Source organism: Ostrinia furnacalis, unplaced genomic scaffold, assembly GCF_004193835.3.
Source record: "Ostrinia furnacalis isolate ACB-3 unplaced genomic scaffold, ASM419383v2 OfSCF3022, whole genome shotgun sequence".
Lineage (NCBI taxonomy): Eukaryota > Metazoa > Arthropoda > Insecta > Lepidoptera > Crambidae > Ostrinia > Ostrinia furnacalis.
The window spans coordinates 707745-734715 of NW_021133261.1; the positions used below are offsets into that span (position 1 = coordinate 707745).

Consider the following 26971-nt stretch of genomic DNA (forward strand, 5'->3'; position numbering starts at 1 on the left):
TTTTTTTTTAGTATCATGTCACAATCGCGAAAGTTTTTTTCGAAAAAGTTAGTTGAAAATAAAATATTATTTTTAATTAGTAATTGTTAGGAAGTGTAGAAGTTAAGATTCAAAAAATATATTGCATATTTGCAATAAGTCATTTAGCACCAATATCCAGCAAAACTAATTTTAAAATTATCTAAACTACACGTACTATTGGTCACAAAATATTATTCTCGCATTAAAAAAAATCTTTATTTTTATTTACTAAGTACAAAATAAGATGAAAAATATATTGTGACGCTTCATAAAAACTAAGAATACTTTCAATTCAATTCAAAATAAGTGCTATACTTTTTTTGTATTTTACAATTAAAATAGACCCTAAACATTTTTAATTTATTGCTAAATAAACTTTTAAACAAATATAGTATAGGTAACTAAAATAAACAAGTTTAATTATAAATTATATTTTCATTTATGCAGCAATCAACACCCAGTGGACGTGTACTTAAACTTTTTATTATAATAATTATGTTAAATTATATTAATAATGTAATTATTTTATTCAGATAGGAACCTAATACTAAAATAAATGCTTTGATTTATACAAATAACATTATTATTGTGGTTTACTTAAATTTGAATATGAACGGTGAAAAACTAGCTAAGGTTTTTTTATAATTCACTATGGTATACTTCTGTAGTCACTTTTAGTTCGTGTTCGTGGAAGGCAGAACAGTCTGCAGGATACGCGGCCTGAAAGACAAAAAATATAATTTAGCTACGCAAACTTATTTTATTTTTTATTAAGGTCTTTTTTCCTTACCGAGATGTTCAAAACATTGTAACTTACAAGATAAATTATTAGAAGGAAAACGTGAAAATTGGAATTAGATCTAAATTAATATTTTTATGAAGATAAACAATCATCAAAATAAAGAATAGTCATTTGATTATGAAATGGTTGGTTGGAATTTCAATTTTAGCTGGAATGATTTCGGCTGAAAATATTGTTTCAATCGATCATAATTATTAAGAAGGTATATTCAGCATTGATAATGACGATAAATTATGACCCTTTTACAAACATAGCTACTTAGTTATAATTTTTGATTGTGTTTGGATTGTGGACATTAAGACAGAATAAAGGTAAAAAATATGGTGAAAACTCTATCTCCTTGGCCTTACAGAGGGTTAATAAGAGCGAATTCTCACCTCGCAGTTGACGTCATTCTGTATAGCGTTGTACAGGTCCCAGAAACCTTTCCCGTTCTGGAAGCTCAGGGCAGCAGACGCGGCCAGACTGCTCAGCTTGGTCAAGCCAGCCTTGAATCCTGGGAGATCTGTAATAAGATTGTAAAGGTGGGGTTAGAGGTGCTATTAGGGCTCATCATAAAGAGTTCGTTTCAGCCAAAATGACGTCCACTAGATAAAGGCATCTCCCAATCAGGAATTTCCACACAATGATCGGTCCTGCGCTGCCCGCATCTAGGTGATTCCCGCGACCTTCATCAGATCGTCACCAGATGGTTCACCTGGGGGGAGGCCAGCTCTCGTCTTACCCGTCCTTGATCGCTACTCGAGAACTTTTCTGCCCCAACGGTCATCAGTTCTACCAGCTACGAGTATGTACTTGTACGCCCCGCTCACTGCCACTTACGTTTGGAAATTCTGTTGGCTGTGTATGTATTTACATACTAAGTAGTTTGGTTTTGGTTTTCCTGCGGTTCTCAAAATCGCCTAAAGAGTTTAGTGTCTACATTGGTGCGATTAACATCATAGCCATTATCTTCGATGGCAGTCGCCCTGTAATCATGGTTTTGGAAACAATTACGCCCGTATTCACAAACATTACTATACGATCTCACAGTGCGCGTGGACTCACAGGGTGACACGCAAACCAATCACAGAGCTCTATTCAACGCTGTGCGTTCGATTTGCTGCTTCATTTAAGCAAGGATTGTTTGTGAATACGGGCGTTAATTTCTGTTACCTTCTTAGAGTAGGCGCACACCGTTGATTTTTCGTCGGCCGATAGTTTAGTCGGGCAGTTGATCAGTATGGGCATGTATGGGAGTGCGCACACTACGCCGATTCGATTTGGCCGATTTTTCATACAATTTAAAATCGGGCACAACTATCGGCCAACTAAAAATCAACGGTGTGCGCTTACTCTTAGGTATGACTAATATACCTCGTTTCTCCTTATCATGGTGCCTATTAACCAAGCACATGAGGTGTTCCTGGCAATGCGGCGCCTGGACTGAGTGCTTGTACGCCCGGTAGACCCTCAGCACCGGTTCTATGACCTCCAAGTTGAGGGTGTCAGTTATGCGATCAGCCAGCGCGTTGTAGTCGCCGCGGGAAGCGATGTTCTTTGTGGTTGTCTCCGCCATTTTGAGGGTTTGCTGGGGACAAGATGGCGGACATGGTAAGTAGGTACATAGTTATAAAAAAATAAGTTTGTTAACGCAAAAACAGTGTTTTTCTCTGTGTGCCTGTATTTGGCTTCTAAACGCAGGATTACATGCGGTTTTTTTGTTAGTAGAAAGCGTCAGCGAGATCGTTTTTAGCTTTAATTTATGAATACTCAGTCGTTTGAAGATCATCAGCTCATTTCTAGTTGATATACGAGAGAAATATCCTCCTTTACTTTTAAGTATGTTTTATCTTTCAAAGAAGAATGGAAAACAAGCACTGTTCTACAATGCTACGCTACAAGATCAAGCGATGTTCTTTCAATTTTCTTTCATCACCGCTATTTATTGCCTTTATTCAGAACTCCATTGAAACTCACCCTCATATATTCCATCGCGGACTTCACGTATCCCGACACGTCCGTGTCCATGTCCATATATTTCTTCAGCCCGTAGTTGATGAGTTTGGTCAGAGACGACTCTGGTCTTGTCATGTCGAAGTGGATGTTCTTGGGGAGGCCTTGGGCGTCCAGAAAACTGTTGAGGATGTACTGCCCGGAGCCGAGGTATCTGAAAAGGTATAAGATGTAATAAGTGTAGTCGTTACAGCCAAATAACGTCCACTGCTTGGACAAAGGCCTCCCCCAAAGGATTTTCAGGTCGCGACGATTTCCACAACGTCCAGTATGGCGCCGTTTGTGGTAAGCCTAGGCGCAGACCACCGTCTTTTACTTGGCCGATAGATGGGTCGGGTTGTTAATCAGTATGGAGATGTATGAAAGTGCGCACATTACACCGATTTGGTATCGGCCGATTCGACAAATTAATCGGGTGGTCTGCGCCTAGGCCAAGTGTAGAATGAACCTTAATTTGCTTCTTCAGTGCAACTATCATAATCATAAAATATAGTCCATTGCAGGAGGACGACGACCCTCTCTAATTTACCAGTGGCAAATGGAGGATTTCGCATAAATTAAATATTTCTCCTTTATGTATCATAATCATAAAATATATCTAGTCCATTGCAGGAGGACGACGACCCTCTCTAATTTACCAGTGGCAAATGAAGGATTTCGCATAAATTAAATATTTCACCTTTATGTAAGTAAATAATAATTCATTACGTAATTTAATCCTTTCAAAATGAAATTCTCTGCTATTTTCATTGCTTTGTTAAACTAAACGCGTTAGTTGAACTCCGATGTTATTTCAGTTCAAATGTTCGTTATTATCACAAACAATATAAACATAAGTGGATTTGGTTCATGCTGGCACCGCAAAATGTGTTTTCATCCATATGCAATTTTATGCACGTATAGGTATTACATAATTTGTGTCACAGCAATGCCGTCTATGTAGTTTCTAGACAGGCTGTGCTGAACTGTGATATTACGTACAGAATAGTTGATATTTATCATTCATTCAATTTATTTATTCTTTATTGCCATATGAAATGGCACATAAGACGAGCTAAACGCCATAAGACATTCTCTGCCTGTTATCTTTCGGGCTAAACAATATTGATATCAACTTAGGTATTTTGGTCTAGTCAATACCTAATTAATCGTCATATCGTTCAATGAGACCTAGAAAAGATACGTTATTGTTTGCTGGCCCAATTAGACGGCTCAGTGCGGAAAATCAGCCCCGAATAACTAACAACAATAACAACTAACTGCGTCATTATTTTCAGTACGTGATTTTGTGTTGAACATGACACAAATCAAAATAATGAATACAAATGTTTTTATTGCTTAAAAAAGTTCTTACATAATAAATTAAATTCTTACATAATAAGGTATCTATATACCTACATAATATTATTGTAAAAGTACCTAGCAGGAAGGCGCTGGACGCAGGCCGCTACCAACCAGGCAACATGGAAAGCATTGGGGGAGGCCTATGTACAGCAGTGGACGTCCTATGGCTGAGATGATGATGATTATGATGATGAAATTAACATAGACCCATATTTTACATACGACATTATTTATTTTATTCTCTGCAGCCTGTCTAGTAGTGTACTAGAACTCTATGGTTCCAGCATGGCTGTGTGCGGGCGATAACGCCACACGAACATATTTTGCGATCCCACAATGTATGATGGCATTGTTAGTTATGTTACGTGAAAATATGTTTCTGTTTCTAAACTAGAAACTGCATTGGTATTGTGCAGCTGGACATAGGATGAAAATTCTACCTCTGGTAGACTCGGGTAAACTAGGTCGAGATATTTACGGGAAAATTATAAGAGGCGACTAAGCGAGAAATATTACATTTATTCTAAACATCAGGTCGCCTCAACCCGCTTGGCCGGCTTGGGATTCATCATCATCATCATCATCTCAGCCATAGGACGTCCACTGCTGAACATAGGCCTCACGCAATGCTTTCCATGTTACCCGCGTCCAGCGCTTTCCTGCTACCTTTATGATGTCGTTGGTCCACCTTGTTTGTGGACCTCCCACGCTGCGTTTTCCGGTACGCGGCTTGGGTTTGTAGCAGGACAAATCATCCATTTGCCTCATAAAATTGTGTAAGGTACTACAGTCAGCATCAAATAGTATTGTGATGTGACATCCAAAGTGGTCAAAAAGTTGACAATACAACCTTATTTCAATATAACAAAGACGTGTTGCGAACTTTATGGCTGCCTTTGGGTGTCACGAAAAATCTACACCTGGATCACTTGGGAGAAATAAGTAGGTGTACCTACCAAGGGCAATGACTGGCATGTTTTACATAATACAACATTTCATAAGAGGCGAACAAGGGAAAAACCTTAACATCAAGCCGCCTCCTCAACCCTTCCGGCCAGTCCAGTTGGTATGGGGACTCAGTGTGGACCAAATCCTCCATTAGTCGAAAAAAATTATGTTTTATTAGTAAACAAAAACTCACCTCTGATAAACCTCAGGCTTCGCCATCTGCATGACAGTATCCGTCAGGTACTTCGCTGCAGCCTTGATCCAGTGTCTCCTGAACGAGTGGTTCTCAAAGTTCTTGAACATCACCTCAAAACTGATCTTGCCATCAGGGCCAGTGAACGCCTTCATGGCTCTCTTCATCCCAGACTTCTCCCATAGAGACTTGCCCAGCTCCGAATTGATGAAGAGGTCCCAGTACAAATGCGCCTTTTCCACGAAAGGCGGTAGGAAAGACGCATGGTCTTTGTGCTCTTCAGCCCGTTTCTTCGTTTCTGGCTCCGAGAAGGAATTTAGTGTGTTCATGATAATGGGCATGATACCAGCTCCTCCTCCTCCGTTCTGGCTGCCTAATAACCCTGAGGCTAGGCTAAGCATTCCTTCTAGATTGAAGTCTTCGTCCTTGTTCTGCCGTTTTTGTCTGGTCGCCTTGGGTTCTTCGCTGTTGCCCATCTGTTGGGCGAACATTGATATCATAGAGCCTACTAGAGCTGGGTCGATTTTGCCGTCCTGACCTCCGAATAGACTGCCGAGTCCTGTAAAGGTATTTTTTTAATACACATTTTATAATGCAAACGGTTTGGGACTGGAATTTGCTGCCTATTGTCTTTCCCGAACACTATAATCCGGGCTTTTCAAGGCGAGAGTGAATAGGCACATACAGGGCAGATGTACCATTCTAGACTGCATCTCACCTAACATCAGGTATTATTACGGTCAAATATCTGCCTTGTTCTGTATAAAAGAATCAGGATATATTGGAAAATTCACTTTTTGTGCTTTTAAATAAGTAATTTCATAGTCTACTTAATCGCGTCAGTTAAATTTTAATTTATAAGATAGGTTATTTATTTTAAGCAGTCCTTTACAACGTCACATTTTCCAAATTGCAACTTCGTTAGCGAAATGCAAAATTTAATTGCGCATACTTTATGGTTCACTTAAAATTCAAATCCGTCGATTATGGTCATTTGTTCGCCAATTAAAAGGGATTCAAAGCCATTCCTGCAGTCGGATTATAATGCCGTTTCTGCTAGTCAACTATCGGGCTTAAGGGAACCGTTATAATGCTCACGGATCTCTAAAAGACAAAGGTTCCGGGATGGGCGATTAAAACTTTAACGGCAGTATTATTGCCCGTAAACCAGACGGGACCATACTAAACTCAAGAGATAGTAAATACTTCTAAGATTAATTAAATGCCTTTAAAAATACCGAGATACTTTTTGTTTACAATGTTGTAGAATTAAAATTTCAGCATCGTATAGCAAAGGTCCGCCGTAGACAAGGCACGAAAGCATATCTGAAGTCTCGCTGACATTTTTTTTATCCACAACGAGGAAGCTGTAGGCCTGTATCTCACCTGATGGTAAGTGATGATCAGGCCGAAGGTGGAAGCGAGCGTCACCCGGAATCCTCAACCACGGAGGAACTGGCTATCTTACCTCTAACTGCCGGAACACAACAATGCTGTTAACATTGTTGTTATGGCGACAGACTTAGGTAAGATGGTGGTAGCTAGCCAGGCGGACTTAGAACAAGCCCTACCACCAACTAAACCGAACAGAAAATCTGCCCCCACTGGGAATCGAACCCGGGACCTCTGCGTCTGAAGCAGGTGGTCTTACCACTAGACCACAGAGGCGGTAATTTCACGTTTTAAAAGCTCCCGTGTTGCTCCCATACCTTAGGTACTGCCTGAGTTAAGTGCTAAACCTATAGCTATAGCTACCGACTATTTATATAACCTCTATCTAGCAGCAGACTATCCATCAAACAAAGAGTTTAATTAACAAAAATGGTGGAAAAATTTCAAGTCAAAAATAGCTTGATCCAATTATTTTTGTCTAGACTAATTCGTTTAAATTAAAACGAATTCAACGCAAACACATTACTTACTCCTTTTTTGTTGGGTAAACATTTGAAAGAGTACTTTAAACCTTTTACTTTTATCTGATTTAAAATATTCTAAGAAAATTTCTTGGAACTGTTGACAGATCAGGTTTCTTTGATTTAAATTAAAGGTCCTTTCAAGTCAAGCCACATAAAATATAGCCACACGATTCTGAAACGTAAAGTGGCAAAAATCAAAAACAACAGCATCCAAGTGCGACCCACAATCTAACACTGGATCGTCAGTCCACCGAGTGGGAGACTTACTCTACGTTCCACAGTTGCCACTCGAGAACTTTTCTGCCTTTACGAGGTATGTTCCTTTTAGGATGCAAGAAAATTTTCTTTTATGAGGAACAAGGCAGGTATTTGACCGCAATTGCACCTGATGTTAAGTGGGATAATATGCACTCTGGGATGGTACATACTTATTTATTTATTTAATGAGCAACATAATAAGCTTACAGAAAACCCAAAGCGCTTACATGTTTAGTCACCACATCGATTACTATTACATTATATTATATACGATTCTTGCCCTGTAAGAGCCTATTCACTCTCGCATTAAAAAGGCCCCAATTAATAGTGTTCGAGAAAGAAAGAAAGAAGTTTTACCTGATAAAACGTCACCAGCATTATTCCCACTTTTCCCGCCTCCAAACATGGCTCCCAAGTTCTTTGCGTTGTCCCCCTGCATCAAATTCCCCACTATGCTCCCAAGCGCTGCCAGTCCGTTCCCATTCCCATTCCCATTGTCCCCCATATTTTGGAGAAACGACGTCGCAAGATCCAAGAAGGGGTTCTCATCGTCACTCCTCCCCCCCAAAATGGGGAGTGTCAGAACTTGACACACTACTATAAGCAGGCTGAAACGCGCCATATTGTACCTGGAAAAGAAAAACGCTGAATAAATAAATAAATAAATGCATGGTTTACGGTTATGGCGGTTTTATGGTGCTGTCGCAATACTCGTACAGTGGTTTTATTTTGTCGACGTTACTTTGGTATTTGATTGACCATTTTATTGTGTTACTGTGTTGCCAGGTGGCTCTATGAATTTTCCCCTATTTCCATAATAGAAAAGATCAGGTTTATAAAGAACAAAATCCAAAAAAAAACACTCTTCTCAACCAAAAGATGTCTATTACTGGACTAAAACTTCCCTCAAGGATTTTTACAACAGGTCCTGCGCTTTTAGTAAGAGTTTATGAGTTACAGTTTTATTATGCTTCAACCACACCAACGCGTGCAGATCGCCATCGCCGGCGCGGTCATAGGGAAATGACAGGTCGCGTGAACTGTCATGGATGGGTTGAGCAACCTGTCATTGGAATGGGGATGTTGCCTGGGTCAAAAAGCAAGAGTTTTAATTAGTCCGTCAGTTAACTTATCAAAAAATACTCTACACGTATTTTTCACTTTTTCAAACTAATGAAAATTTAAAGAGATAAAGCGCCCCAAAGTTCATAAGAAGAGGCCCGTGACGTCAACGNGTCCGTCAGTTAACTTATCAAAAAATACTCTACACGTATTTTTCACTTTTTCAAACTAATGAAAATTTAAAGAGATAAAGCGCCCCAAAGTTCATAAGAAGAGGCCCGTGACGTTAACGCTTGCTTAAAAATGCCGCACGTTGTGACGTCGTGCGCAACTTCAACGCACCATAACTATGTAATTATTTGTTAGATTGACAAATAAAAATATACGTGTCCAATATTTTTTGATATTAAACATTACGGACTAAAAAAATTTTTTTAGGCAACTAGCCTATTTGATGGCGATCTGCACGCGTTGGTGTGGTTGAAGCTTTACAGTATAATTGTGAAATTTTTAGGACTATTCTAATATCGTAGACTCTGAAATTTAACAAAAACCTAAAACTATAACGCTTTCATGTTCTCCCCTGATAGTTCCCCAATAGATCCCACCCCCCCTCAAATATCCCATCGGTAAAAAAAGTCCCAAATTCGGAGCAAATTCCCCTAACCTGGTATCACCCTGTGCACCTGCTAGTGGTGTTTATAGTCGTACACTTCTCGCATCAGTGTGTACCATAAACTCGTGTGGCGTATAAAATAGCCTGTTCCCGGCCCGCGCATTCTGATTTATTACACAAAACTACTTCGCAATCCACATTTTGTATAGTTTCAGTTTCAAAGTGGATATAATAAGCAGTAGTAGGTAGTGGTAGGTGGTAGGGCTTGTTCTATGTCCGCGTGGCTAGCTACCACCATCTTACCTAAGTCTGTCGCCATAACAACAATGTTAACAGCATTGTGTTCCGGCAGTTAGAGGTAAGATAGCCAGTTCCTCTGTGGTTGAGGATTCCGGGTGAAGCTCGCTTCCACCTTCGGCCTGATCGTCACTTACCATCAGGTGAGATAGGTACAGGCCAAGAGCTTCCTCGTTGTGGATAAAAAAAAAGTTTCAAATGCAGGTATAATTTTCGGTAATTAAAAAGAATCAAAACATTTAACCCATCTTGCTAACTTTTTGCCCCGAAGCAGTGGTAAAATGCAAAAGGGACGAGTAAAACAACTTTTTAGTACCAAATAAATACTTTTTCTTTCTTTCCAAAAGTGCTCTTAAAAAGTGAACTTACAGAAACGTAAAAAATATAATAACTCTTGTCCATCCAAACCATGAAAATTAGTGATAGATAAAGCTTGCGATCTAAGCACTGCTTTCAATGACATTACGAATGCCTTACCTATGCTATGTCTATTCTACCAGACGTTTATGACTCTACAATTCTACAAAGTAAATTGTTCATTCTGCTCATCATCACACTAACTTGTGATTCAAACCCGTAACCACTGTAATGTTCCACGATCAGCTTGTCTATCAGAAAGAAGAAAGTCACTCTTGCACTTTTCCTTCGCTTGACGCCATCCTGTATTTTATTCAAAATATCCCCGCCCACTATACACTCGACTCATTTGCCCCCACGGCGCAATTAGCGGGGCAATAAAGACGAGCTTTAGTTTGTTAACTACACACAACATTACCCCACGTTGTGGTATAAAATAACAGATTAGTGTGGCCATGATGATATCAAGTATGGAATAGTGGCGTAAAGTAATCTGGAATCTTTTTTATGCAAACTTTTTACTTTTTGGTTAGGTAATTAACATAAATTATCCTGCTTTCGCCTCCGAGATTTATTTTACCATGTAGTACCCCTATACGACAACCCAATCCGCACACAATATTCAGCGTAGTAGTATTAAAAAACAAAAGAGCGGGCATCCCCACCCCTACCACGCTGTGGGCTCGGTGTCCGAGCGGTCTCATTCCTTTGTGCGCACGCGCAACGACCGCACGCAGTATAAGAAAAATGCTTAAGTGACGTCACCAGGACGTTTTTACCGACAAAAAACGTAATTATTTTAAGTTGTGCAGTGTAGTGACGAGAATTAGACCCAACAATGATCAAACGAACTTACCAAGTGAAGTTCGATCTAAATTATCCTGTTTTCGCCGAAGAGATTTAAGGTCCCTCCCAACCCGAAGATTTCTATATCTTCTTCCCTGGAGGTAAACGTCAATGTCATCTCTTCTCTAAATATAATGAGACCGCTCGGACACCGAGCCCACAGCGTGGTAGGGGTGGGGTTGCCCGCTCTTTTGTTTTTTAATACTACTACGCTGAATATTGTGTGCGGATTGGGTTGTCGTATAGGGGTACTACATGGTAAAATAAATCTCTTCGGCGAAAACAGGATAATTTAGATCGAACTTCACTTGGTAAGTTCGTTTGATCATTCAAAAATAAAGTTAATAAATATACCATACGTGATAGACTATAACATACTAAACTAATGAAAAACAACTTACCTAAGCTAAGTAGCACCATCAATTATTAACTGTTAATAATCTTTCGAAGGCTTGGTTAAAAACCATTTAATGTCAAAAAATTTAAAAAAACAAGCTCATTTAAGTGAAAACAAGATTGATCTTTTTTTAAATTTAATGGAATCGTTAACGAATCATTAACGCAGGGACTATACGGCGCCAATTTTTTGTAACCATTGGATACTCGTATAAATATTTATAGATAATAATAAACTTTACACTTCACTGATGATGGTGATTGGTAACGTATTAAAAATCAACGGTCGATTATTGAATTGTTTAATTTTTGCTCCATCAGCAAGGAATTAATGTGAAAGCATGCAAGACGTAGGCAGGTACGCGTATAGCTACCGTAACGTATGGTAGTTTTACAAGGTTTTGTAGACTGTTATGACTAAGAAGTAACTAGCCTAAAGATCTTTAGTTTTAATTAGCTCAGAAAAGTATTCTATTGATTTATGGCACAGCTAGTAAATTGGCCAGTAAAATTAAAAACAAAACAACAGACAATATGAACTCACCGAAATCGCATTCGCATCGAAACCAACCAGAATTTACAAAAATATTTAGTCACATTTTGAGGCCGTATGGCTAAACGCCTTGGCCACTTGCCTGACCACTAAGAATTTTTAAATATTTCTTTTTAATCGTCAAAATGTCATTTAATTTGTTTTTAAAGGGGATTTTTTTCGCATTGCACTGTCACATCGATTTTCACTTGTTTTCTTACGGTACTTTTTTCGCGCTGCTCTGTCACGACGACGCAATAGTTTTTAAATAATTAGGTATTACAGTAATATTCATATAAATAAAACCATTATAAGCATAAAATATAAATAAACTTCCACTGTTTCCCTTATGGGGTTTTTAAGGGTGCCATTCTTCACATTTATGGTATGATGGCCCTGCAATGGGCACCATAGAATAGGTTATAATGAATATTTTATGCAAATCTAACGTTTAATATCCATATTTTAGAATAATGGATGAATTTAGAATTAAAATAATATTATTTGAACGTTTTGCGTAAACTCTTTTATAAACTGTAACGAAAAATATGTATTATAGCACTCTTCAGTAATGCAATTTAAATAATTCCTCACATCAAGCTATTTTTCAGTAAAAAAATATACAGGGTGTCCCAAAATTAGCACGTCACTCTGACATTGGAGGTAGCTGGGCCTAAGACGCATCGAACAAGCCTAAATGTCAATGGAAAAGTTTCATAAGTTTTGAGATTTAGTTATTAATGTCCATAGAAAAGTTTGACGACTTTTGAAATATTTAGATTTAAAATGAACTCAAAAAAATAAACCTCTAGTGTCAGTGTGACGTACAAATTTTGGGACACCTGTATAATTCGATGTACTCTCTGTATCTTACTTATTGCTTCTATCTCAAAGAATATATTATCTGTAAGTTATCTTATTTTAATATAAGAAAGTAGGAGTCCCTTATCATTCCTGTCACGTTGCAAACATCTTGTAAAATAAAACTCAAGTGGCTCCGCGTCTTGGATTTTATAAAGTCTTATTTGTCTCTGGAACAAATACTGAATAATACGCAAAGTAATTCAGGCATACTAGCGGTTGATCATGACTTTGTCTGGATCATGGATTTGATAGACATTCCAAAGCCATTAAATAAATCTTTGGACATTGCCAGCTAGCCCCAAAGTAAGCAACTTATATGCTTGTGTTATGAGTGCTAGCTAACGGATATACTACTTATAATACTTTTTTTTAAATACACATATTACATAGTAACACCTAGACCCGTCACAGAAATTAAAATTCATCATTTCAATTTTTGCCCGGCCGGGAATCGAACCCGGTACCTCTCTGCATAGTAGTCCGTTCTGAACCATTACACCAAACGTCACTCACATACCTCAGGCACTGACTGATGAGTTAAGCGCTTTACTAAAGCGTAGATAATACATAGTAGCTAAAGCCTGGTCCGTGAGCACGTAGAATTTTGTCCAATGACCCTAAGCTACCCATCCTTATCGCTCGCGCGTATTTATATTGCTGTCGCAACTGTGCGACGGGCGCCCGCAGTGAGTGTGCGAGCGCGACAGCAACATAATTACGCGCGAGCGATAGGGATGTGTAGCTTGGGGTCATTGGACGGGATTCTACGTGCTCACGGACCAGGCTTTACCAGCATTCTACACAAGTCTGTCGCCATAATAACAATGTAAACAGCATTGTTGTGTTTCGGCAGTTGGAGGTAAGATAGCCAGTTCCTCTGTGGTTGAGGATTCCGAGTGAAGCTCCCTAAGATCGCTGTACAATCATCATACATTTAATGTCATTTTTTACGCAATCACTAGTGAAGACGTTTGATGTAAATTCACACTAAGCCCCATGAAGCTCTATCGGCCGACAAAAAGTTTGCAGTCTATGTCTTAATATTTCATTACTTCTTAGATTGTGATGACTGGTCATGGTCTATTAATATTACACAAGTTTATAAGTACTAATTGGAGTTACGGAGTTAATTAAATTATAATAATATCTAAGTAAGTACGCCTCTATGGTCCAGTAGTTAGGAAGGCTATCGCTTGTTCGATTCCTAGTTTGATTCCGATTGAAGAATCGAATTGACCTGATTGTTTGACAAGAAGTAATTAATTTTATACCGTTGGTAGTATCAGACTATGTTTCTAAGAGTTTGTTGCAAAATTGCATTTATTACAACTGAGTAAGATACAGTTTTTAGCTTAATGTGCTGTCGTTCTTTTGATAAACATCATCAGGGTTAATACCTGACCGTATTCACAAAACATTACTATGAGCCGATAGTTGGGCCCGATTCTAATTTGTATGAAGAATCGGCCGATACCAAATCGGTGTAATGTGCGCATTTTCATACATCTCCGTACTGATTAACAGCCCGTTCCAACTATCGGCCAGCAAAAAATCGGTAGTCTGCGCCTAGGCTAAACGCTGTGCATTCAATTTGCTGCTTAACTTAAGCAAGCATCGTTTCTGAATACGGGCGTTAGTTTCTACTTTAGGCGCACGATCTATATTTTCCAGAGGCAAATGGAGGATTTAGCCTAGACTCCTCAGATGAGAAATGAAAATGAAATGAAGAACGCCTAATGTTCGCCTATTTGTCCCTTAGTCGCCTTTAAGGACATCTAGAGGTAGTATTCTTTGATGGTTCAAATTAGAAATTTGAAATCCTACTCTACAAAACCTTACCTATCTTCTTCCACTTCAAAATAAAGGAATGATCAAAGGTTCTATTTCAAATGTTTTTTCAAAAATAACAACAATCACTCTTTTACTTTACCTTTCTTTTACCAAAGATACAATCTAACACATCGAAAGGCAAATCAAAACTTTTTCCCGACGATCAAAGAGTTCTAAAACCGTCTCAACAAAAAACGTAATAGTCAGTTATGCGATGAATAAAACATCCAGATCTCTATCTCGACTTGGCATCGATGAAAATCGAGTAAGTGAAAAAGTTTACGTTCATTTTGTAAAAGGGAAATCGAGTAGGGGCTGTATCCGATTGCGAATAAAACTTTCAGAGACGAGTGACACAAAATGGCGCTCTTGAAAAACTTTTGCAGGGGCTAATTATTACTAAACCGAACACAAATAAATGTGAAAGTAATTATGTCTGTCTGTTTATTAACTTTACCCGCTTAAAGCATGAATTTTTTTTGGCATAGAGAGTTTGAAACCCAGTAAAAATATAGGATAGTTTTTATCCAAGTAAGTATTTAACAGATCCAAATCAAGCGAAGTTATAAAAGTTAGCCATTAATTAACTACGGATCAAAGAACTGCTCCTTTTATTACAGTCATTTTGTTATAAACTCTACATTAAGTTACTAAAAGAAAAAAACTAAAATAAAAAATATCGGGTAACGAAGTTTCATGGAATGTTCTGAAAATTAATGTTATTATACAAACTATTTCAGAGAAAACGTCGTTGTCTGTTACAGTTAGTTTTATACACGATGTTATTTTTAAAAATAAATAATTATTGTTTCCACAATACTAAAATGTAAATGCTCTTATAATTTCAATGAAAGTTAGGTTTATTAATATTTAAAATAATTTGTTTCCTGGGAAAAACATTTTCTAATTCAAAAAAAATGTTTTGATGTTTAACTTCTCTCATGTTATGTTTACCCATTTCAATTCTGTAGGCATGTTAAATTCTCATTATTACTAATTAATGTAATTTGACTCCATCATTCAATTACCATATTATAATAACGTTTGAAACACTTCTAAGGCGAATACAATTAATCGAAATAATTGAATACCTTTTACTCATTTTACAAAGCAAAATCTATGAATAGAATTTCAAAGAGAAATATCGTTTGGAAAATATTCCTTTGACGTCAATCAGTCAGTCGAAAATTAGTAAAAAGTAACGTTCATCAAGCTCAATAATGTGCATCTTACCTTATTGCAATAAGAGCTATTTTGCGACAAAATGGGTATTCTAATATGCTGTCGACAATACTTATTAAATTGTAACTGTCAGTTTCTCATAACATAGCGGTGTAAAGTGGATGTGCACGCGCAAGGCCAGCGAACTTAGGACTAATGTGACCATGCAGTTTGGATTTTTTGAGGAATTATTGGGACTTTGAGAGTTATAAAAAAAGCAAATAATTTTTTTTACTGTAGATACGTGTTTGGGACGTCAGTATCTGGGGAATTGATTGAGTGAGATTTCTTCTCAGAAGTATTAAAATGGTTTATTTCGCCGTATTACTTGGAACTCTATTTCGTATGCAAAAAAACACAAATCGCATGCGAATCCCCAAGAAACTTGTGTGAAATCTAAAATACGCCTCCTGATGCCATATAAAAAGTTAATGTAAATTCTAAGAATCACATAACATAGATTCTGTGATTGATGCTAAGAATCGTTATAGTACTTAGGTATCTAACAACAATAATGTCATAAACATTTCAATATCAGCAAATATCTCATTAAATACAGTCAAATCCTGAAGCAATTCATTAATTTTATCTTGACAGCTACATTTCACAGTCGGCCCTTTCATTAATTAATTATTGGGCAGGAACTTCGTTTAGAGTCCTTGCAGACTACAGAATTGTTGTCAGCCAATAATTTGAACGGGCTGTTAATCAGTATGAACATTGAACCAGTATGAAAGTACGCATATTACCACAGAATAATAATAAGTACTACATACAGAAGTTTTACTTCGCGAAGGTATTTAAAAAAATGTATGCTCAATGTCATTAACAATATGGTGTAATTTAGCCTGTCTCAAGAGTCAAGCACCATTTTGTTGACAAACGTCAGTGATCGGCACTGCGCCGAAGCTATAGGGCTGACTTCGGTAAAATGATGTGACGTGAGGTGCCAAACTGCGGAAAATGGCGGAGGAAATACATGATTTAGCATGAATTGTCATGAATTATTAACTACTTATTGACCTCTCAGTGTCTTGAGGCAACTTAAAAAAGTACATTCTGTGTTTTTATTATTATTTAGGCAGTTAAATAGGTACTGCACAGTATTAGTACACCATTTTCTTTATTTTCTTCCATCATGCACAAGAATACGCGTGCGTGAGTCAATGTTCGCTCGTATGTGAGGCCTTGTCGAATAGTATCCTGTAGGTGGGCCATCTTGCGTGTTTTGTTTTCGATGTAAACTCGCGGAGATGAACAGGCCTGATATTACGCCGATTTGGTGTAGGCCAATTTCTTATACAAAATACAAGCCAGCCAAACTATTGGATAAAAAGTCAGTATCTGCAGGGACTCACAGTTTCTTTTGATTATGTACAGACAAAAACACATCATCAGTTGAAATAAAAACGATTTTGAAACAAAAAAAAAATGTGTAGCCTGTAGTCTAATGCACAGTCAGTATCAAATAGTTCGTGACACCCAAAGTAGCCAAAAAGTTCGCAACACGTCTATGTTACAATGAGGGCTATCGTTTTTATACTTAACAGTTGGCACCCCTGGCGATTGACAGTACCTTACTCTACAGTGGCGCCATCTTGATGAGTGCAAATAGGTACGATAGTCCTCCTACCACTTTAGCGCTCACAAGTTGGCGCCACTGTCTTCGCTACTAGCAAGTGACAGGACCTTACTCTACTGTGGGGCTAACTGGTAAGCGCTAAAACGATAGCCCTCATTAGAATAAGGTTGTGTGGTCAACTTTTGTTCCAATTTGGATGCCACGAATTATTTTATGCTGACTGTACTTTAGGCTGTAAACAGTTGAGTTGTAAAACCAAAGGGAAATACCAATAAATCTGGAGTGTAAGGGATTGATACAAAATGTATTTCACTCAGCGCGTCTTGACTGGAGACTGGAGGTGGATGATGAATTATTTGTTCGTTTCCCCGAATTCGGGTCGTACGAAGAGTGCTTGAATATTGTAGCAGCGACTTGTAAAGGATTTCTTTCTCTAATGCGGCACTTGGGTTCAGGACTATGCGTGAGCTTGGGGTTTGCTTGTTACTTTATTTACTTCTGTTCTATTACTTTTTTACTATAGTAATTAGGAATTTATTGTAAATGGTTTCTTCAAAAAAGACAATTTATACTAAAAATATATAGGTTTTGAAAATGTCTGTTTAAGGAAATCCATCGGTGTATCGAATAGTAAGTTTAGTACTTTTAGTTTACGGTAAATGCTTTTACTATGTACTAATAAACAAGCTGTGCTGAATCGACAACTTTTGTCCCACTATGGACTAAGTGGATTGTTGAAATCACAACTCATTAACTTACATTAACCGTAACTATGAAAATAACCGGTGCTTTTTGTATGGAGTTTGTAGTGAGTGAGGTCGTCGTCGTCGTCGTCGTTTCAGCCGAAAGACGTCCACTGCTGGACAAAGGCCTCCTCCAAGGATTTCCACAAAGACCGGTCCTGCGCCGCTTGCATCCAGGTACTTCCCGCGACCTTCACCAGATCGTCGGTCCACCTAGTGGGAGGTCTGCCCACGCTACGTCTTCCGGCTCGTGGTCGCCACTCAAGAACTTTCCTGCCCCAGCGGCCATCAGCTCTTCGAGCTATGTGCCCCGCCCACTGCCACTTGATTTTAGCGATTCTGCGGGCTATGTCAGTCACTCTGGTTCTCCTACGGATCTCCTCATTTCTGATTTGATCACGCAGGTGAGTGAGGTATGATGGTGCAACTCAGCCTTATACTTTAGTAGGTACATATTATAAATACATACCTATTTGTGTGTAAACAATAAAAGAATGAGCTCATAAGGACGAGCAAGAAAGCGTGGCGAATCATTTCCAATTGTGGGAGAAAGTAACATTGTTTGAAACAACGCATAAAAGAAGACTTAATCTCATCTATACTTAGATAGATAGTAAGCGATAGTAGACCATTGTTTTGTGGACTCCGAAAGAAAAAATAAAAAACTAAATTTTTAAGTTGACCCATTGTGACACAAAATGTGTTTTTAAACAAAAAATAAAAGCATTGTCTGTTGGTGACTGTACCTACATAAAGATAAAGTTCTTTTTGTAATTTTTTATTCGGACGATGACTGTGGTGCGATCTGAAAATGGTTATTTTTTTAATGAAACGAATAAATTCTTTTTACATTAGCACAGTGGACTACATTTCGGCATTGTTTAAATTGTTTTGTTATTGTAAGCTTCAAAACTAAAATAATGTCATCAAAAAAGAAAAACTGATTCTTGTTAGATATGGAAAAAGACACGATAAGCAGTTAAATAGGTAAGTAAATTGAATTTCAAAGGAATATCCAATAAAGCATCGTATTCGTAAGAGATTATTTTAGAAATAATTTAATGAAATCTACACGAAAACTTATAGTGAAACCCAATTTCCTTTAACAGATCTAATCTTGTACATTTGTAAAGGAATTAATGGAAATTCAGTATGAATAGACTTAAAATAGAAATAATGAAATTTGTGCGCGACTATAATGGATAGGTAGATATTATATGTCTAGTCAAATGACCAATCAATGAAGACCTTTAATTTATATGGGATTACGTACATTAGAGAGTTCAAGGTATATTTCAGAATTAGTGAGACTCAGCCGGTTGCAAACCAAGAACTAAGCTAAGTTATAGGTCCTCACTTAATTTAGTCAGTGCCTGAGGAATAAGAGCATCACGGGAGGGTGATTTTGTGACAGTCAAACGTCAGCGAGACGTCAGATTTGTATGCCTGTTACGTCATAATATGTCAATGTCACACCTCCCGTGCCGCTCCCATAGCTCAGGCATTGACTGAATTAAGCAATAGATCTATATAATAGTTTAGCTTATCTCGCATAGCGCTTTCCCTTAGTGTTTGTATATTTTGCACTTTGCACATAACTATGGAAAACTGCGTCAGATATGCGAGGTAAGCTAAACTAACTTTGCTTAGCTCTTGGTCTACAACACGCATTTGAAATTAATGTTCCCTGAATGTTAAATTAAATAATATTCGTTCGTTCGTTCGTTTCAGCTGAAAGACGTCCACAGCTGGACAAAGGCCTCCCCCAAGGATTTCCACAAAGACCGGTCCTGCGCCGCTCGCATCCAGGCACCTCCCGCGACCTTTACCAGATCCTCGTCAGTCGAAAATTAAATAAATACTTAGTTATTATTATTAAACAATGTGATAAATGTTGAGTCAGTTAAACCTGAGTGATTTATGAGTCAGTGAAAGTAATCCAGTGACCGATAGAGATAGCTGTCCCAAAATGTTAATGAGAGTGAGTCACCCTGATGAATGCTGGAGGAATTTGCATGTACTAATCCGTTTGCCGCTGGCGATATGACGTCACTCGTAGGGAAGCATCTATAACTTTATCAAAGTAGATTTGAAATATTTTTTTATTTATTATTATTGATAAAAATTGTGTATTTGCGTAAAATAAGACACATTAATTGCGTTTACACTAACTAATTGCGTTTAATCGCGGTTGGGGGAGGGGACGCACATTCCTCGGACCGGCAAACTTAGCGCGAACGGGTAAAAACTAAAAAAAAAACTCATTTATTTCTGTAAGTAGGCTTTATAAAAGCACTTTTACACTTTTGTAGTACCTATTGCAATATAAAGGTTTAACAACGTTAATGTAAAGGTTTAGTTTAACAATATTTTTTGGTAATTCATCTTTACAATCTTGTAATTTTGTTAAGAATTTCAAAACAGGTAGGGTATCAATCAGTATCAATCTTACATTAGGAATTATACAAACTTGTATAGGCACAAATTACTGCCTTATTTAAAAATCTTACTTTAGACTTTGATGGATTATTTAAATAAGTTTGTGCTACCATTTCGCATGTAGCAGTGATTTGTAATCATCATTCATTCGAAATGACTACTAATAAAGCCTCTGACACACTGTCGGCATTCATTCGGTTTTACCATTTTACGTAATGGTACTGGCAGTGCCTAGAATTATAAAATTAATTTTGGATAAGTAAATGAAATCTAAATTTTATGGGTTATTTTAGTGACGTCATATACATTTATCGCAAAAATAGAAAGAGATGGAACATCATAAAAACAAATGACACACTCAACCACGTGCCCCCGACGTGATAATTACATTCCGAAGTGTACACTCGGCTCGCATCGGGTGAATGCCACAGTGCAACCTCGCCTTATAACGGTAAACGTTACCGCGGGTGACGTCACGCGCGGCGATGAAGGGTCGACGACCCCACCTGTCTTGGTAGCCACCATAATTTCGGAGATCGTACAGTCAACAGCACCACTTTTTTATATAAAATAGACCATAATACAACTACAATAGATGCCACACTTAATGTGCTGAAGTCTGTACAAGAAAAAAGATTTAATTGCGGGAAAAAATAACGAGTCATCACGATCACGGAATTGGTGTAACAAAAAACTATTTGAACCGTAATAATGGACGTAAATTATGTTACAATCCAACTTATGTTATTTAAGTAGCCTTATTGTTAAGCACGAGAATGTGTAGGTAGGTGCCCAAAAGTCAAGTTAAGGTTCCCTTAATAATTGGAAAAGGCTTCTAGGAGGTTTTATTCGAAGATCTACTTCTTTTTGCAATGTCCAAACCGAGTATGTTAAAATACGTTTTGGAGTAATTAGTCTTTAGAAAAAATACCTACCTATCGGTATTTGTACTCGTACATAATTTTGTTTATTTTTCAAAATCAAATTCCAGTGACATGACCTCAATAGTTAGGTATAACCTTACCTGTCACACCTGTCATGATTTGACGACAAAAAAAAGTGAAATGGAATAAAAAAAGTCACCTTGTTTGCCCCAAAGTAAATATAACCTACATGGTTTTTTTTCGTATGCTGGAAAGATAAAAAAACGAAACAAAGAAAAGTTTAACCTAAAAGAAAAACTGCAACCTACAATAATTTATTTCATATAAAAGTGACATAATATTATTATTTATTGTATTTACTAAAGTTCTGTGTAACCTAGTAGATGTTATAAATAATAACTTACACAACATACGAAACTAACAAAAATTAAAAAATTATAAAACAAAATGATTAAATAACGGTCTTATAACCACGCAAATTGACGTGATTAATACAAATTAAATTAATTAAGTATCTAATCTTGACATTTTTATATCTTGAATCGAGCTAAATACTTTCCAATATTAATTGAAACTATTATGTATAATATTTATGAGTTATTTCCATTTTTATTGCATCGTGTAGGCAAATAATTAATTTCACTGATTGCTAAGTATGATTACCTAATAAAAACAAAATACTAAATTAACAATATCATTATTATCATATCGAATAGTCATATTTCAATACACAAGATTTGATAAGGTTAATTTCATTTATTGTAAAAATTTGGGAAAGTTAAATTGTTGTGGCAACACCAAGCTAAAAAGCTTGGTGTTGCCACAACAATTTAATTTTCCCCATTTCCGAACTGGGTCAAAAACACCCAACCTGTTACCCCAACGATCATAACCGTGTGATAAATTGGCAACATTTGCAACAGAATAAATTAGCAGCATTAATTCAGTGAAACAATTACGCAGTGTTGCCATGCTTGGCTCGAGACAGTTTTTTACGAATGCAGATGTTGCCCGGATTTATTAAGGGTTTTGTGCGGGTAGAAAGATTTTATACTGGATTGTAAATTCTGGTTTCAAATTGTTTAAGATTTTGCGGGTAGAATGAGAAATTGCAAACGATTAAGAGATTTAACGGTAATGTTGTAGGATTGCGTAAGATGCCTAAGTAGAGCATTTTTTTTGTCTAAAATGTGAACCTCCTCCTTTTGTTGAAGTCGGTTAAAAAAGCAAAAAAAGTTACGTGTAGTTTTTAATAAATTGATGTGTTTTTGACTGTACAATATCTGTGGACTAGTTGACAGAAAGCGATTTCTTCCAGAAAAGTAACAGGTATACAGGAAAAAAATAGACCAGCAAATACCTACTATAACAGCCTACTTAGCCAAAAGTTCGAAGGCTAGATATTTATAAAAATCTATTTATACCTATTAATTGAGTACAAGATATGAGAGTTACTTATTTATGCAAAAAATAATTGCATTCACTTTCACAATGACTGAAATTCTTTATTATTGTCATGATACTCGTAAGTCAAATGGGTCATTATTGTGAACAATGTCATTTTTTGTTCAGAATTATGAATAGGTACGTATACTTTTGCATCTATACAAAAATATTGTGTACCTAAGTATTGCATTGTGGAAAACCTTGGAGGAGGCCTTTGTCCAGCAGTGGACGTCATTTGGCTGAGACGAACGAACGAACGAACGAACCTAAGTATGTACTTACTATCTATGTGCTATCTAGGTGATCGGAAAATTCTTCTCACTTTTTCTTTTCTATGTTACTACCGTTTGTAAGACTGACTGTTTTGGCTCTTAAATATTTCTCCTTATTGTATGGACTGTATTAGTGTCTAAAATAAATTTATTGATTTGATTTGATTTTCTATACTTGCTAATAATATAGGTAAATCTGAAGAGTGTCTTTTGTTGAACTCACTAGTCTCAGGAACTACTGGTCTGATTTGGAAATTAACTTGTGTTGGATAGTCCCTTTGTCGAGGAAAACTATATTAAAAAATCACGCTACGACCAAAAGGAGCCGAGCAACAAAGAAAAATGTTGCTGAAACGTGGAAAAATTTAATAAATTTTCACGTGTACGAAGTCACGAAGATGGGGCAGCAAGGTTCTGGAGTGGAGGCCACGTACCGAAAACGCAGCGTGAGACGTCCACAAGGTGGACCGACAACCTCATTAACGTACCTACTTAGCAGGAAGGCGCTGGATGCAGGCCGCTGCCAACCGGGCGATATGGAAATCATTGGGGGAGGCCTATTATAGGTCTATGTTCAGTTCAGTGGGCGTCCTGTGGCTGAAATGATGATGATGAAGTCTATAAATAAACTAAGTAAAGCTAGTCATCTATAAGCTGGTACGCTAATCAAGATATTTATTGTCCGCGGTACATAATCTTTTCTCAAAGGTTTCAAACCTTTGTTTGTCACCTGTCATCCGCTTTGCAATGGAGGGAAGTCGAACCTTAATTGCGAACTCCTCCTATGTTCTTCTGATTAATTTCGTCGTGGGTCCAATGATAGTTTAACTTTCCGCCGGGACAAACTTGACCTTCATTGGTTGGGTTTTTATGGCGGTCAAGCTGTAGATCCTGGCTACACAGGAGTTGCAGTAGTGGGAACGAGAGGTGGGAATAGTCCCGTTAATCAAGTTTTTCATATGGTTTATCATTGTTTTTCATAATCGATCACATAAATCTGAATCGATTACTCATATCTCCAGACGTGGAGATATCGATTTGTTAATTCGCTCACGAAAGAGATAATTACTATCATGCAAGCTTATCGTGGCGTTGATAAAGAACATTTACAAAAAAACAAACATTATTTTGCTGATGAAAAGAATAATTAATTGTGCGAGACAATTTTAATAACTGTTTAGAAATTATGTTTTTTTTTTGTTTTAAAAAAACTTTCAGTAGATTTAATGATAGTTTAATAATAATTGTAAAATGTCTAATATATTTTATTTCATCTGTGATGAAATTAACAAGATAAATATTATTATCAGGAAAGAAAATCATAAAAAATGGTTTACTTTTAGAAGCACATTTCGTCGCTATACCAATTTGAGAAAATAAGCTTTAATATTGTGAAATTTTGATCTTAATAATTACTGAAGTTATTGCATTTATACTTCTTTTATTGTTTGTGGTATTATTAGTTTACAATTAAAGTAGAATTAAGTAAGTAATGTCTATGTGAGTAAGTTCCAATCATACCTTTTATGGATATCAATGCTTTTATAGTCATTTAAACTTCTTCATCCTACTTAATCGAGTAGAAAATAGCAAGTAATCATTTTAATCGAGCTAATTCTAGCAGATAAAGTGCATTAGAACAGGTTATCCTATAAAACCATTAAAGAGCTTTTATTAAGCTTATTTATACTTTTATCAAAGTTAATAATTACGTTGGGATTGCTATCATGTTCTTGTTAGATTACTTAAATAGTATTAGCAAATTGCGATGTTCCGTTTCAGCAAAATGACGTCCACTGCTGGACAAAGGGGAGGCCCAAGGATTGTCATTACATCAACCAGTTCTGTAAATTGTGAGGTAGTGTTTTTCCAGTTTGGTATTTTTACCAAATAGCATAATAGTTTATCGCAATTTTTTTCGAGCAAACTGAAAGTAGGTGCATTTAAGTAGGTACATATTAGATGAACGAAAGAAGTTGCTTAGTAACGGTTTTAAAGTAACAAAGTCAGCTAAATTGCATTTATTGTTATGTAGGTTAATCAATCATCAAATTAGAATTATTGATGTGACAGCATATTTTGCTGTCTACTGACCTGGTTTGAAATGTAGTTTGTTAGAATATGAGTAAACTACATTTCGATGATGAAATTGTATGAGATGGCACGTAAATCCTTTTTAGCAACAAAAGTGTAATAGGGAATTTTAAACTTGTGGCCTAAGTATTAAGATTGAGTTTAGTTATAATAACATTGCCCAACGTTGGGAAGTGGGTTAGCTATATCTGTCGTATTTTAGTCATTGTCTTTCGTCATTATTTATTTTGTTAAATTTATTTCTTCTTATTCCACTTCGTTGTGATAGTTTTGTTAAACGCAATAACTATCGGAATTTATTTAAATTCCCCGCATGATGTGAATAACTAAGTATACTTAGGTATGCTGATAAAAAAGTAGGTATGTAGATAGATACTAAGTTTGTAATAATTTTCCATGAAATCGCATTAATAGTCTGCTATTAAAGTAAGAATTTATGGTTAAATTAACTGTTTCTTTAACGTCATCATGAATTTATTTATGCAGGTAGTATAATTATCACAGAGTTTTCCTGTTAACTTAATTACTAACGTATGACTATTATTTATAAATAATGAAACCACAATAATTCACAAGAAAAAAATACGAAAAATAATTTTAAAATAGTTTGTACGCTAAAATTACCTAAAAAATAATTTCAAAATATTTTCAACTTACCCTCAAACCGGTAAAATTGAATAAAATCCAATATCCAAGTCACTACAGGCACTTCATTTAAATAATGCTATTCAACAATGTCCACTGTCACCAACTTTTTGCAACGCGACGATCTCTAGAAAACTGTCGTGTGTCTATTCACGCACCGGTGAACGCAAAGATACTATAAAGAACACGTATACATGGCTGAATATAATTCCAGTGTTGCTATTAACAAATAAAAAAATACAACTGTCAAAACCGCAACCACAGATTTTAAATTCCAAATTCAAAAACAGAGCGCGTGAGCAACGTCGTTTACGCGCGATCTTCTTTTTTCATCTAAACCAAACTCGCGCGTCGTCTCTTTCTGTTGTATAGCACCGTCTCGTTTACAAGTAGAAAACCAAGTGCATCCGTCCTTGACTCTGAACAGTTCAGAAGAACCGTTGCTTTCTTGTCTTCTTCTTGCTGGTTAAGTTTGCTCAAGTTAGAAAGGGACAAGTGTACGATGACCGGTTAGTGTGAAATCTGACTGTCAATGACCGACCGAAGGATCAAAATAAGAAAACATTACGGTACTGTTATGTTTTTACGGTTATATTTTAGGTCCTTTGACCTCGTAACTTTTAGTTTTTACGATTGCTAAGGGAATGTGGTGTAGTCCTAAAATAGAAGTTAACATTGTTAAGAATTCTAAATAAACTATTTGTTAGTTACAAAACAATATTATTTTAAAGTAAATAAAAGAAATAAAGTTACTTATGTTAAAAAAATAAGTTTTGATTTTTGATCTTATCACTTTTTTCTTGTCTTGTGTGGTGTAAAATAAAGGGTGTTCTATCTATCTGCCTACTTAGGCACTAAAGCATGACGTATAACATAGGAAAAACGAAATAAAAAAGAAAATTTGGATAAGGAAACAAAATATTACGGATTGTATCATCAAAATATCGTCGTTCTTCGTCGACCGTCCTCATACAGGCCATTAAAATATTTTTAAGGCAATTTTTAAATTTTTTCTAATCATTAGAAACCAGGATGGACCTAAACCTAACTAAGTAATATACATATTTTCAAAATATCCATTGTTAATTATTTCAGCTGTTCTTTAATTCTATGCTTAATAACACATTAATATCCAATCCATTTTTATATGCAAAATATCTCCAATAAAAATTAAAACGAATTTTTGAACGATATGGATACTACATACGAATTATTTCAAGGGCTGCCATTTTTATACACACCCTATAATATACGAGCTGTAATTCCGATTTTTCAGGAGCCCACAAAAACGTGTTTTCCAAAATCGGAGGCCGAACGGGTCGGCGGACATGATCGAATTAACCTTAGGACTGGTAACTTCTGGTAAGT

General features: G+C 36.6%; 1 protein-coding gene across 1 annotated transcript; it reads right to left on the bottom strand.

Annotated features, from left to right (window-relative positions):
• Nucleotides 1-445: 445 nt before the first annotated feature.
• LOC114357057 (uncharacterized) lies at nucleotides 446-25945 on the bottom strand. The gene is made up of 7 exons (XM_028310499.1): nucleotides 25616-25945; nucleotides 7835-8106; nucleotides 5304-5862; nucleotides 2783-2972; nucleotides 2180-2393; nucleotides 1201-1328; nucleotides 446-741 (listed from the first exon to the last, which is right to left on the bottom strand). Exons 2-7 carry the CDS (start codon nucleotides 8097-8099, stop codon nucleotides 661-663), a joined length of 1437 nt encoding a protein of 478 aa, XP_028166300.1. The 5' UTR covers nucleotides 8100-8106; nucleotides 25616-25945; the 3' UTR covers nucleotides 446-660.
• Between the last annotated feature and the right edge of the window lie 1026 nt (nucleotides 25946-26971).

What these genes read in the sequence shown, in the direction of transcription:
- LOC114357057 (XM_028310499.1), bottom strand. Translation starts at nt 8,099, where the DNA reads ATGGCGCGTTTCAGCCTGCTTATAGTAGTGTGTCAAGTTCTGACACTC. An exon ending in CCGCGATGGAATATATGAGG is followed by an intron (nt 2,394 to 2,782) that starts GTGAGTTTCAAT and finishes TCTTGTCCCCAG; the next exon opens with CAAACCCTCAAAATGGCGGA. An exon ending in AGAATGACGTCAACTGCGAG is followed by an intron (nt 742 to 1,200) that starts GTGAGAATTCGC and finishes TTTGTCTTTCAG; the next exon opens with GCCGCGTATCCTGCAGACTG.